Consider the following 14321-nt stretch of genomic DNA (forward strand, 5'->3'; position numbering starts at 1 on the left):
GTTTTTGGAGCACATACTTTTTCACTTTTACTTGAGTAAAGAGGTCAAGTTGATACTTCAACTTTTGCCAGTGTTTTTAAACTGCAGTATCTATACTTCTACTTAAGTAACAAATGTGTGTACTTTTGACACCACTGGAAAGTTGTAGAAAGCCTTTGGAGAATATCTTAGAAAACAAGGAGACCCCACTACCCCACAGTTTGAGCCCCACTCCCACACTGTTACCCTGGGCACCGCACAATGGCAGCCCACTGCTCCCCAAGGGGATGGGTTAAATGCGAAGAGTTCATTTTGTTGCTCTGTACTTGTGACAGTGTAAAGACAATAAAAGCTGTAAAGAAAGAAAGAAAAAAGAATAAGGCTCAGAATTAGCAGCACTCTGACATGATCTGCTGAGAGGACCACCATTCATTTCTAGTTGTTTTTTTGTTTTTTTTTACACAAATACATGCCTGATATTTTTTAAACGAGGTGGAAAACAAGCATGTTTGTTTAATCACTCTGAAGATTTAAATAAAAATCATAATCTACCTGTTGTTTTAAAATTTAATTTTTTCCGGTGTGACATTTATGAACTGTAGAAACTTCAAACTTTTAATTCTTCTGTGAATTTAAAAGCTGAAATGTTTTTTTTTTTGCCACTGTATCCATCCACAGTGAGTGATTTTCCGGGATTTTTTTTATTTTTTTTATTTATTTTTTTTTTTTTGAGCGCCATTATTTCCGGGTACGGCGGAAGCTACAAGTGTTTGCTGGAAATCCTTCCGAAGATGGAGACTTTAACCGCGGGACATATGATGAGCTTAGCTGCTCTACAGAGACAGGACCCTTACATTAACAAGCTGCTAGACGTTACCGGTCAGGTAGCTCTTTACAACTTTAACTCCAAAGTGAACGAATGGGTAAGTTTGGGAAAAATCGGCGAAGCTAGGTACATCTTTATGTAGCATAATAGCTAATCTATCTCGAAAAAACGAATATTCTTATTATAGAATCTTAAATAAATGCTATTATATTTAAAAGTTTAGCCTGGCAAATGCCGTGTTTTATTCAGTTTCTTATTCTCCTAATTTTCTTCACATTAAAAACAAATAATCGCTGTGATGGAGTTAGCTGAGCCGAGTTAGCATTGGCTAACTTTAGCCGTTGTTCGTTTGTTTTTTTGTATTTTATTACTCGGTAGCTTCTGATTAGCTGCTGAACGTCTATTGTCTTTTTTTAGGAGAAAACTGAAATCGAGGGAACTTTGTTTGTTTATTCCAGGTAAGTGCACAAGACACGAGCGTTTAGTTGATTTGCAGAATCGCGAAGGTTGTTTACTGAGCAGCGTGACGTCGCTGTCATTTGACGTATTTATCGCACGTGCGCAGGCCGCACGCCTTGTAAACAATATCGACATGTGTTGTTGAGGTCCTATAGTTCTCCATATGCAGTTTATTGGAATCTTGGACTCTATTTCAACTTTCAGGCATTACATAACAGAAGAAAGGGAAAATTAAAGAATCTTCTTTAGCTTCTATTTTTTTTTAAAGCTAGCTTAATGAGTTTAAAAGCTCACATTTTTTCCCTAAACGGTAGCTACAGTGCTACCTCCCAGTTGAATATTTTAAATACTGCAAAAAAGCTTTGCACTGTAAACGCATACTATTTTTAAAACAACATATACTACAGTATATCTACTTGAAATTAAGGCTTCTGCTTTTTCTTAAATGTATATCTTATTAACCCCACAAAAAAGAAACAAAATAGAATTTTTTTTTTCCACAACTGAAAATAAGATCACATTTATAAACAATAAATACGAAAGGTTTACACATTATAAACCAGATTCACTTTCATTACAAAACCAGTGTTTGTAATACAAGTCCCCTTTATTCATGCACATTATGGTAATGATTGTTTATTGTAGCCCAAGGAGGGTATTATGAAAGTGTTCTGGTGAACAATAATAAAGACATTTCAACTAAGGTATTTATCAAAACAGCTGTAATCAGAACTTTTTTCTGTACAACCTGGTGGCTTGGATGAAAAAGACAAAGCTAAATTTCTCCAGTATCCATACGGGCTACTATCTTTTTGGCATCCACCTTTGCATTTAATATGTAGCAGCAAGAGATGAACAGGGTTTTACTAAGGATTTTCTTTATATAATGTATCATTAGAAAACATATCATTAAAACATTTTCCAATATTATCAGTTTTTTGTTATTTTGCAGCTCTTAATGCAGTGTGATTTTTAGATTCGCTATTTATAAATAAATATTAGGGATGCACGATATTGGGATTTTGGCCGATATCCGATATGCCGATATTTTAAAACTCATGTAGCCGATAACCGATATCGATACCGATGTTAAAGCTGGACAAAAATAAGTAGTCATTGAAAATAGCAGTTTTGTTATCCATTTCTGACACTTTGAAAAATAATATACTCAAATATATTTTCATATGCTGATATCTAATTGATTTTTAAAAATGCAGTATCGATCTATTTTACTTTCAAAATCTCGTGAAATTTCATCGTTCTGTTACAAACTCTCATGATATTTTGCAAATTCTTGTGAGATTTTGTTAGTAAAATAGATCGATACCGCGTCAATATATCAACATATAAAAATATAGCAAAATTTCATGAATTTTCGGGGGATTTTGTAGCATAACGATGACATATAGCAATATTTCATTAGTAAAAGAGATTGATATGGTGTTTTTAAATGGCAATATATCAGCATATGAAGATATTGTGATATTTTAATGTATCAATATTTTTTCCCTCGTCTTTAGAAGTTTTTAAGTCTGTAAAAAAATAAGTTTTTGAGGAAGAAGAAGAATTATTATTATTTTTTTTTTTAGACTTTAGAAACTCAGAAGCTGATCAAATATCGGGTTAAATATCGGTGGGGGGGCCGATGTCCGATATTCAGTTTTAAAGCCAATACAGGCCGATACCGATAGGGGGCCGATTATATCGTGCATCCCTAATGAATATTCCCCTTTTTGTTTTAATAATAATTTAACTTTATTGATCTCAAATTGGAGAAATTTATCTCTGCATTTTGACTCATCCCCTTGGGGAGCAGTGGGCTGCCATTGTGTGGCGCCTAGGGAGCAGTGTTGGGTTAAGGGTCTTGCTCAGGGACCTATAGTGGAGGCTGTGGGGTTAGAACCAGGTACTTCCAACCTTCTCAGAGCACACGCACACTGCTATAACCAATTGGCCAACACTCCACAAACACTTATATACATACACTTATATACACAAACACTTATATACACTTTAATAACAAAGTCAGACTATTACCAGGAGTGGAGGTGAAAACAAATGACACTGCTGTTAAATCACGGTAAGACACTCACCACTAATGTTTAGCAAACACTTTAATGTTAGGGTTCTGAGAACTAACTGGATTCCAAAGTGAACTAAATGGAAAGATTGACCTCACTTGAAACAATTGGGATAAAAAATAAAAAATAAAATGGATAATGAGCTGTCCTAGGGCTGGGCGATAATTCAATAACGATATATATCGATCGATAGACGTGTGGCGCAATAGAAAAAAAGAGGGTCGATAAAAGTTCGATAAAAAAGAAACGCAGTTTTCCTTCCTTCTCATTGTAGCCTAGCATGTAGGTTTATGCTAGTCACTGCTTCCTCCCAACCAATCACAATCGCGGACCCAGGCATGCCGTCACCAAGCGCCGCCCTCTCAAACCACAACACAAAGCACATGAAGATGCAGCAAGGAGAGGCGGAGGAAACTGTTTTAAAGAAAGGTTTTTGTAGTTCGGCAGTCTGGCAGTATTTCGGTCATGGCAAGTCAGACCAAAAACAAACCACAGTCATCTGGAAAATGTGTCGGGAACCAGTGAAAACCAGTCTGATAACGAAACCAACTTTTTTTTATCATCTCAGCCGCTCACACCCACAGGAGTACGAGCTGTGTAGGCCCCGGTGCGGCTCTCCTCCGAGGAATCTTCGGAAAATATATATATATATATTTTCAGTTCTGGGCAGTTTCCCACGTAGTTCTAACAATTGAGATAAAAATGCTGAGGGGCCAGAAACTTCAAAGTAATAACTCAGGTTAAAGCAGGAAACGGGGGCGGCGGCGGCGGTCCATTTATTTATTTGTTATATTCATTTTGGTCACTTTTCTGGTCACTTTAGTTTATTCTTTGTCAGTATTTAATAACATAACTCAGGTCTCTTAAGTAATTTTTCTTTAAAACAATTCTGTTATGGTTAAAAAAGTTGGTTAAATAAAGATTTAATTCGAAGTCTGTGTTTGTGTTTTTTATTAAAATTAAATCATTTAGCAATATTATAAAAAGTCCAGGCAGAGCTGCACATAAAATATGGTTTCAAATCTTTTCAATAATTATCGATATCGATCAATATGCATTTTTTTTTATCGATAAGCTTTTTTTCTATATCGCCCAGCCCTAAGCTGTCCTGTCTTTTGCTTTGAGCTCTATTAATGTTATGCGCCTTAAAAGTTTGGATAATTTCAAAGCTAATGTGCTGATTGAGACATATTGGTCTCCCCCATAAGCCTTTTGGGTATCTCTATCAATAACTATCAGTTTAAAATTGAAGCCCATCTAATAATGGATTATTGTTCTGGCATTGGTTAAATTTTTTTCTTGGGGAAGGGGGGCCCAAATAGGGTAAATGTAATTGGTTCAGAATATAACAGGTTTTTAAAATGTCAAGTTTGTAAAAATGTTTTTGGTCATTAAAGACAATCCCTGTGTTTACTCCCAAAAAGTGATCTTTATCTACTGTGTCACTTTGAAGGTCGGCCTCCCCTCATCATGGCTTCACCATCATGAATCGATTGAGCACAGAGAACCTTGTGGAGCCCATTAATAAAGATCTGGAATTCCAGCTGCAGGATCCCTTCCTGCTCTACAGGAATGGCAACTGTGAGTGTTTTAAAAAACACAAAAAAATATAAATACACCAATTATAGAAGTGTTTAGATCATACTTGACATTTTACTTATAAATGTAATTCTTAATACCAAATTTCTGTTCATTGTTATCATACATTTAGGGTCTCATCCTTGAGACTTAATCAGTTAATTTCTACATTAAAGCATAATCACACTGGGGCTAAAGGTTTACCTCTGAAAATGCTTGACAAGCATCTTCCCAGGGCCTGTTGGAGGAACGCTCGTCCGTTGTGCTTGAAGTCATTTTTCAGTCCTCTCGGAGCATTAAGCAGGAAAACTTTGTCGCTCATGGCCTCGGCAGAGAAATTTCAGCTTAGTGTGGCTACAGATGTTAATCTGCATTTGGGAAAGAACCAAACTCTCATGGCTGTGAGTGACACACCCAGAGAGCTGCTTATTTATTCAGTTTACTGAATTGGAGTCAGAGCTGTGAAATAGAAGGTCGCAAAGTTTCTCAGATCTTCAGAAAGTAGCTGACGGCACTGCCACCAAGGTAATCTATTAGAAGTCTAAACAGAAGCTTCATCAAGGCGACAAACAAAGAGTTGGATTGCTTTCCCATTTGTTTGCTTATAAGAAAAAACAGCATGGCCAGGCTGAGGGTTAAAGTAGACTGCTCCCCCTTTGGACTCTGCTTTCCCATCAGTCTGGCTGGAATGGAAGACATCATGTAGTAGATCGCAGGTATTCCAACTGGAGAGGCTCCTCTTGGGGCTTCACTAGACAGTGAGGGTTGCTCTTTTAATTCCTCCTTGTTTTTGGTCCATCGGTCGGTTCTCGAATCCAGATGAAGGTCTGTCCTTTAGTCATTTGGTGTAGTTGTTTCTAATAAATTCCTGGCATGTGATCTTAAAAGAAAATGGTATAAGATGGCTCCTTCTTCCTGAGAAAGCGTTTGGAGAAGTACAGTTTAAATAGTAGAAAGGCAAAGATAGGTTTAATTCCTTAGAGAGATGTTAATGATTATTCAAGTTTAAATGCACTCCCTTTGAGGTGCTATCGAGCCAACTGCTCCAGGCTGTAGTACGTTCAGATTAGAATTGGTGCTGCTGGAGAGAAGCGTTTACTTTTAACACACCTGTTTACAGCTCTTCATATTCCCTCCGGTAGGAGGAGGGACTGCAGGGAGGCAAAACGCTTTGGTTGCTAGGCTAACATTGCCTTTGGAGGGTCCCTGAGTACGCCAGCATTTTGTCACACACAAATAACACAGCTGCATTGTTATTTTAACCAGTTACCAGTTTGGTGAAAGCAGGATAAAGGTGACGTTTTTCAATGTTTTGATTATTATTATTTTAACCTGTAAATGCTGTAAACATGTGGACATTGCTTTAAACACAAATGGACATCTAGGTTATTGGTTCCATAAATGCTCTGAAGAACAATAATCTCTTTCTGTTGAATAGGCTCTTTATGAGCAGAGCTTTACTGGGTGTATCAAATGTAGCAGACATGCTCTAAAATTAAATACTGTTTTGCCTTTTGTTTTGACAGTGGGCATCTATAGTATTTGGTTCTATGATAAGCAGGACTGTCAACGCATCGCCCAGCTGATGGTCAAGTAAGTGAGAATATAAACCCCTTTGTCTCTGTAGAAATCAGACACATTTACCTCTGTCTGCTTGTTTGACAGAGGAAAATTTATTATTTTTTTTTCATTTAAAAGTTGAAACATTAATTAAAATGTATCCAAATAGGAGAAAGTCACATTAGGTAAAAGTATCCAACACAGAGTAATGCATTTCAAGATTTTCTTTCTTTATTTCTTTTTTTTTTAATTTCTTTTGTTGTTCTCTTTTTTGGAACAGGAACAATAATATGAAAGAAAACATACATGTATGTATATATACACATATGCAACATTTACAAAAAATAAAGTTAATTTCATAAAACAGAAAAGATGTTATAAACATATCTCAAGATGTGTGAAAGGGAGTAGAAAGAAGCAATAGCTTATCATTATATCAGTTCTTAATTTACTAGTTAAATTATATCCCATACATGCATATTTTTGTGTATGCACAGGGAAATTACTCAATAATTTCTAGATCAGAGTTTAATGTTAATGCATAGACCATTCATTCAGTGATCCTAGTGTCATTGTGTTTCATCTGCCAGGAAAGACACACCTGACCTAAAGGCTATTGGTAGACCAAAGTAATATGTAGCAGCGACAGCAATGCAGACAGTCCATTGGCCATTTAAACAGCCTGCGACTCCATAAGCAGAGCTCATGCAGTCATTCATACAAGCCCCAACCAAGCTTTGAGTTTATAGAAGATAGTCATGGGACGCGTTTTTTAGCAAGATATTTTCTTTTAAAAACCCTTATCATTGGTCTGATGTTGTAATTACATTTTCAGAGAAGCTGAAATTTGGGTTTTAATTCAACATGACTAGATAAATTAACATTAAATCAAACTGTATGTATTAAATCTGCGTATGTTTCACACAGTTAATTAAATCTCTGCTAAAGAATAAATTGATAAATAATTTATTAAAAGGTTAATAAAAATTATAAATGAAGTTTTAGTATAATTTTGATCAGACATGCACCTATACAGTCCCTGCTTCATCTTGTTCTCCAGGATTGTGAAGCAAGAAGCGGACCACGCCCTGAGACAGAGTCCAGAGAGGGTAGATCCAGGGAGAACCAATGGAGTGGCAGAACCCAGACCAATCGACATCCTGGAGCTGCTCAGTAAAGCCAAGGAGGAGTACCAGAGGGTGAGGGAGAACTCTTTATCTCACCGTTCCTACGCGTCTTAAGATGATCATATATTTATTGCAAACTCGTGAAGACATACATCTTTACAACAGTAAATGTTGAACGGAGTGTTCCTTTTCACTGAAACAAACAAATAATTTTTCAAAAAGGTGATAGGTCTGACTAAAACGTGTTCCAGTGTTACTTAATAATAGGTCTGGGATTATTTTAGGCATATACATCCCTGGATTTTTTTTTTTTTTTACCCATCAAGGTCTGCTTAGGCAGACAAAATAGATGTAATGGCTAATGACAACCAGTAGGTGGCAACAGCATCAAAATTACCTCTAAACTGCTTTAAAAGGTTGGGAATCTGTAAAATATAAATAAAAGGATCTCCTATTTCTGTCTTAACAGTCTGATTTTTTTTTTTATGAATCTGATATCAGATACATTAAAATTAATCAATCCACCTGTTTATCATCTATCAATCCCTGAATCTAAGCCCAGTCCTGCTGCTTCAGTCCACCATCCATTCATCTCTTGGATCATTAATCCAGCCATCGATGAGTCAGTCTGGCCAACCATTTATGCATTAATTGACATCTGTCATTCAGTCCTAAAAAATAAATATAATCCAGCTCGAAATTTAAAGCCAGACCTGTGGAAATGTATAAAAAATATATCATGACCTTTTTGATTCTGTTAAAAAATTGCAAGCTCAGGAAATCTTTGGATAAAATCAAGTTTAAATAATGTGTTTACCCGCATAGCTACAACCGATCTGGAGCAACTTTTTTTTTTATATATCTACAGTTAAACTCTGGTGGTGTGAGAACATATTTTTCCCTAACTTCTCTGACCTACATCTTACATTTATTTGGAACAGAGGTTGGGCATTTTGAGACTGATGTGGAGGAAAATTAAAAAAAGCAGCTTCTTGATTTTGGGTTTTAGCACAGAGTGCATCATTGGCAATGTACGAAACCAGCTTTGCCTTCATTATGTTAGCTATATTATCATTTATACGATAGATGTTAACACCACCATACAAAAACACTACTGTTTTAAAAATGTTTGACTTAAGAAAATGTTCTTATTGGTCTTAAGTTTTTGACAGCAGAAATGGTTTAGCATGTGGACTGGCGGTGCAAACTCACCATAAATCGATTTTAAAACCACTTTTTTTTCCCTGAGCTCAAGTTTTCCCATTAATCCTAAACATGTCTCTGTGTTTTGAAGGCCCAGAGTGGAGAAACAGACGCGTCTGCAGAGTCCAACGTAAAAACAAGCATTAGCAAAGCTCCAGAACCTGGACCCAACACACATCCAGCTGAAAAGGTAGCCTTTTATTTGCATTTGGCAAAACCAATATTATTTACCAGTCATAGTTACGTTAACTAAAGGCAGTATTTTTGGAGAGTTAGCTTTATGAAAACGTGATTAATTATTGAATGCAATTATTTGAAATAAAGAGTAGAATTGGGTTAAAAAGAGAAAAAAAACTAAAGTCCAACTGGTACAAAAAATGATTACATAATTTTACTCAATTTAGTGGTTTCATCTTATCTTGATTTGAAAATAAAACAACAGATAGAGATGAGAAGATTTGAACACTGATTAATTTAGGGCAGATATCAAAGCTTCTGAACTTTTTGGTTTGACCCTGATGCCTGAGAGGCTGCAAAAGATTTTGTGAGAAAATTGGTTTAAATCTTGAACCCACTCATAGCGCCTTTGAAGTGAAAGAGAAGAAGAATCTCACATGAATTCTTGTTCAATTAAATGGTTTCAATCAAACATGCTGAGTTTTGCTGCATGATCCTATTTTGTGTTAAATTTTAATAATTAGTTATGGATAAAATGTGACTCCATAACCTAATGTGGCGTCCTGATTATTTATTATCCAGCCATCTATCATCTCCCGATTATAAAGTGATGTGATATTTCTGCAAGTAAGGCGGTACATGTCTTTTAATTCCATGGCCGTTGCACTCTCTAAAACTCAGGGTATCTGTTTAATTCGGTTGTAATTCTAAAAGTTTCATTATAACCTCTGTCTGTGCTGAAATGCGCTGATTAGTGGGGTTTTATAGCAGCAGTGTAAGCCACACATTTCTTTTTCAAGTCACAATTAAGACTGTTTTTGTCTCGTATATAATTTTTATTTATTTTTTTGTTACCTGAGAAAATGTAAGTTTTATTTGTTTTGTGATTTTTAAGTAAATAATTAGCTAATATTCCACTTCTCCCCACCCAGAGCTCTCATACCATGGTGAAGCAGATCACTGTTGAGGAGCTCTTTGGTTCTCAGCTCCCTAAAGAACCTTCTGCACAGAACGCCACTTCTTCCAGTGACCTCCCAAACACCTACGTGCAGAAACAATCATATCCCGCTGCTCCTCACCAAAGTCCGCTGCTCACGCAGCAATTCTCAACCCATGAGGCTGCCTCCAGCCAGCAGCCTCACAGACATGGTTCAATTCCTGCCCCTTACACACTTAATCCCAGTCCTGTCTTCAAATCTGTGGTTCCGATGCCCGACCCACAGCCTCACTGCTCCGTCTCTCCTCTTCTGATGGCTTCAGAGCATCAAAATACCCTCACTTCACCCACAGCATCTTCAGCAGCCTTTCTAGGACAAGACATGGTTAGTCCCCTGAAAGCAGCGGCTTCATCTGTGAATTCAGGAATCCACAAACCCATCCTTGCCCCCAGCTTCCTGCCAAGCACTCTGGTTCCTCCTCACAGCTTCCAGGAGCCCAAGAAGGATGTTTTCTCTCAGCCTCCGAGTCTGATCCCACCAATCTCTGTGAGTTCAGCTTTGTTGCAGTTTGTCTCCAGTAACTAAAGCTATGTTACCTTTGGTTTTTAAACCACTATATTCCTGTTCTTTAATACTCAGGCTATTCCTATGAGCCCTGGTCATGCTGTTCCTGGCTCAGAAACTTCAGTGCTACTGTCGCCTAGTGTTTTCCAACAGACTGTTAATAAAACCACCACAGTCCCAGTGATCCCGTCAGCTCCTCCGGATCTATCATCTGCTTCAGGAAGAGCTGCAGACCCTCTGCAGGCCCCCTGCAGTAAAACACAGCTGCAGGAGACTCTGATACACCTCATAAAGGTACAGTTATCCAGGTTGGAGCTAATCTTCAAACTAATAATGTTTCCAGATGAGATTACAATAAATGCCTGTTTATTGTATAGTGCTAACCAAGCTTTTTGGCATCTCTTGTCATAATGTGTAAAAAAAAATTAAATAAATGCATCTTTTATTGCAGTAGCCTGATCTCACGTTGGGAATTTTCTAAAAACTGACCTTTTAATGGTTATATGTAATCAGCTGGGATATTTTTTAAACTAAATCCAAGTTGTCACAATTATTAATGTCCCTAAAACCCTTTGAAAGAAAAGATATTTTACTTTTCTTGGTGTTTTAATTCAAGAATCCATACATTTTTATTCCTCTGCAAACATGAACCCTACCTGAATGTTACCAGGAACCAGTTGGATAAGACCCAGGGATGTGTGCACATCTACCATGTTTGGAACCATCTGTGCAGGTGTTCATACGCTCAACTAAACCCTGGTTCTGACTAAACAGTCGTACCAAAACCCATTTTCATAACGGACTTTGGTGCCATTTGCATCTTGTGTGAAAATGGAACTGGTCTCTATCTGACAGCTGCTGAAAACCTACATCTGTTTTGGACTTGGCAGGCTACCGTAGCAGGGCCCATTGCATACTCGTATAAGTTATACCTAATCCACAGCCTGTTGCTTAGCAGCACAGCTGCTAGCATGCCGAGGAAAGCGGAGGGCAACATGTCTTTCTTGTTGCAGCATTTCAGATGCAGCGCTGAAATAGAACATGCTGAAACCTGCACTGATAACGCTGCTCTTTACACTTACGGTGATTTTTGCAGCCTCAATAACAAAACCAATATGGTGGATAGAGATGAAACATACAGGGCTTCTATGATTATTTTCCTCCACTTCCACGTCAGTTTTCCTATTCCTATCTATCCATTGGGAGCTCTGTTACTAACAGAACATTGTGAAAACCAATCGTACCAAATGGAAAAGCAAGTAAAAAAAGTCTGTTTGTAGTGCAGCCCAATCAGTCAGACCAGAGGACCATCTTGGTGTCAATAGAACCTAAACGTGAGCATTTCTGCAACTCTTTTCTATTAAAAGTATTTTGTTAGAAAATAAAACATTATTTTTTTGTTTTAAGAATTGGGAAGTAATAAAAATGAAAAGTAGGATTTTTCAACATTTTCATTGTGGAAAATCATTGCATAAAAGTTAGATTTATCTTAACAAAGAGGTACCAAAAATGTTCCTGTTTAAATACGTCATACTTTCTTTACAAATTTCAATCATTCTACTTTTTTTTTTACTTCCTCCTCCAGAATGACTCAGACTTCCTCAGTGCCATTCATGTCGCCTACCTGCAGAGCGTTTCCAAGGACTTCAGCAACATGAAGCTGTAGTCCCACTTCAAGCAGAAAGCATTTCAGAGCTAAAGCTTCTTTATGGCTGCAGCTGACTGTGGGAGAAAACAGAATGGAGGAGAAATGTTTGTGACGCTCTGCACGCAAGTTTTCCTCACCGCTGGTTTGTGTGCCGAGGATTATCACGGGAAAGGCTGCACTGGAATCTCCTATTGCCCTGAATGCGTCCGTAAAGAACTGTGAGAAAACAGATGGGAGAATGTTTCTCTATACTTTCCAAATATGCTGAATCTGGTTTAACCAATGGCCGCCTTTTTGAAGAAATCCAATGAATTGGTGGACAGGAAGGAACATGGCGAACATTTGGTGGCACTAAATACTTCATGAATTTTGGAGAGATGGAAAAAAAGCTGCAGGATTAAGGTCCTTTTATTGTTAAACCATCATCATTGGGATCCTGTGAAAAACAACACAAAACACTCACGCCTTTAAAAAGAAATACGTTTATTTTTATTTGGTAAACCAGAAGGTGACACAGAAGCTTGGGTATTTTTAGTTAAATATTTTCTAATTTATTTTCAATTTTTGTGGCATTTTAGGATTTCTTTTCAAGCCTTTTCTGATGAATAACCACTTGGGGCTTAAAACCTAAATCAGTCTGTGAGCTATTTCTTTATGTTACAGGTGGAATATATTTGAAATTTCTAATCACACAAAGCCCCCATATTTGCGTCCATTCTTTCCTCCAAATGTTCCTGTATCCTTTATTTTTCACTCTTATCGTTGCGTCTCCTCCACCAGCTGAGCTCACAGTACTTCATCTCCATGGAGGGACTTGTGCAATACACACCAGCACTGTGGGATACTTTAGGGCGGTACTACAGGAAGAAATTTTTATGAATTTAAATATCTTGTGCAAAATGAAAAAAAAAATCAGGTTGGTGTAAATTCTGGATTCCTGTTTACATTAATCTATTAATAATCAAAATACTAAAAAAAAAAAAAGGAAATGAGTTTTCTTATTTTTTCACTCATTTATCCTCGCTAAACTAGCTGTTAAAGTTTGGATTATAAAATGTAAACAACCTTGGTTTATTGTTTACAGCAATTTTCAAGGAAAAAAAATTCAGTTGGGTTCTTTATTATTTCTTGCAGTAAGATACTACTGCAGCACATCTACTGCTGAATCCTGCAGAGCCAGCTAAGGCAGGAAAGGGCACATCCAATGTCGAAGGCACAAACAACTTTATTTTGCATATCTGTTTTAATACAGAAAGGATTTCTATTCGTCACAACATGGTAGACATGTAGAGGATCCTTACACCTTTCAAACAGGAGCTTTTTGTAGGCCGTATTTACAGAACCCTCAGTGAAACAAGGTATTTTTGTAAACGGTGTGAAAGGCGGTTTTGTTTTTTCTTACTCTTTTTGTTTGCCTTTTTTTTTTTTTTATCTGAAATATGTTTGAATAAATGGAAAATAGATAAACTGCTGCATACAGCACCCTATACATTTATTGGCACCCGTAAGCCTAACTTTAAACAACTAAATGTATAATTCTTTTTCTTCTTTTACAAAATTACAAGTGCCATTCTTGTTATTGACCAACAGTTACTGCAAAACCCATAAGGCTTTTATAATCCTCTACACTTGTATTGATTAGTGTCCTTTTCCTTAGTAATAAATGGGGTATTAATAAACACTCAAAGATACAAACTTCCTTAGAAATCATAAGAATACAAGAAAAAATAACTTTCAAGACAGGAAGATTTGGATTGATCAGACAGGAAGTAGCAAGAAAAGATCTTTCCTCCTAAACCCACCTGAGTTTAAAACTAAAAAGTGAAAAAAAAATAATAGGCAGGATGCTGAACAAATTATATAGACCACAATAAACTGGGGATCAATTGGATTTAAAGCTTACTGTTAGAGAAGAGCAGTTGTTAAATTCCTTACTCTAACAGCAAACATTTTATAAATGGTTGTTTTAGCTGTCTTAACCAATGAATGTGGAGGGTGCTGTAAAACCTGTCTTGGCTGTGACATCATGACTCGAATGTATTAATCTCGTCTTTCTTTTCCTCACGTTCCTGCAGCATCCTCTCTGAGCGATTCAGTGCCGTTTCTTTTTTTGTTTTCATTTCAATGAGGTTCAAAGTTACAGTGTTTCGGATATGCAGCCTGGAACAAATCACATGTCAA

The 14321-nt window shown here is 36.9% G+C and overlaps 2 protein-coding genes across 2 annotated transcripts in view; one reads left to right on the plus strand and one right to left on the minus strand.

Moving 5' to 3' along the window:
• The window catches only part of cacna1db (calcium channel, voltage-dependent, L type, alpha 1D subunit, b), a 107997-nt gene extending 102009 nt beyond the window's left edge, over nucleotides 1-5988 (minus strand). The window contains exon 1 of the mRNA XM_038294020.1: nucleotides 5128-5988. Coding sequence (XP_038149948.1) covers nucleotides 5128-5245 — 118 coding nt within the window. The 5' untranslated portion in view covers nucleotides 5246-5988. The remainder of the gene's footprint in view (nucleotides 1-5127) is intronic.
• On the plus strand, nucleotides 712-13798 carry dcp1a (decapping mRNA 1A). Its single transcript, XM_038294024.1, has 9 exons — nucleotides 712-902; nucleotides 1223-1263; nucleotides 4799-4926; nucleotides 6450-6516; nucleotides 7544-7682; nucleotides 8905-9003; nucleotides 9923-10474; nucleotides 10568-10786; nucleotides 12078-13798. Exons 1-9 carry the CDS (start codon nucleotides 771-773, stop codon nucleotides 12156-12158), a joined length of 1458 nt encoding a protein of 485 aa, XP_038149952.1. The 5' UTR covers nucleotides 712-770; the 3' UTR covers nucleotides 12159-13798.
• Nucleotides 13799-14321: the final 523 nt, after the last annotated feature.

The sequence above is a fragment of the Cyprinodon tularosa genome, unplaced genomic scaffold (assembly GCF_016077235.1).
Source record: "Cyprinodon tularosa strain WSP-4 unplaced genomic scaffold, ASM1607723v1 ctg333, whole genome shotgun sequence".
Lineage (NCBI taxonomy): Eukaryota > Metazoa > Chordata > Actinopteri > Cyprinodontiformes > Cyprinodontidae > Cyprinodon > Cyprinodon tularosa.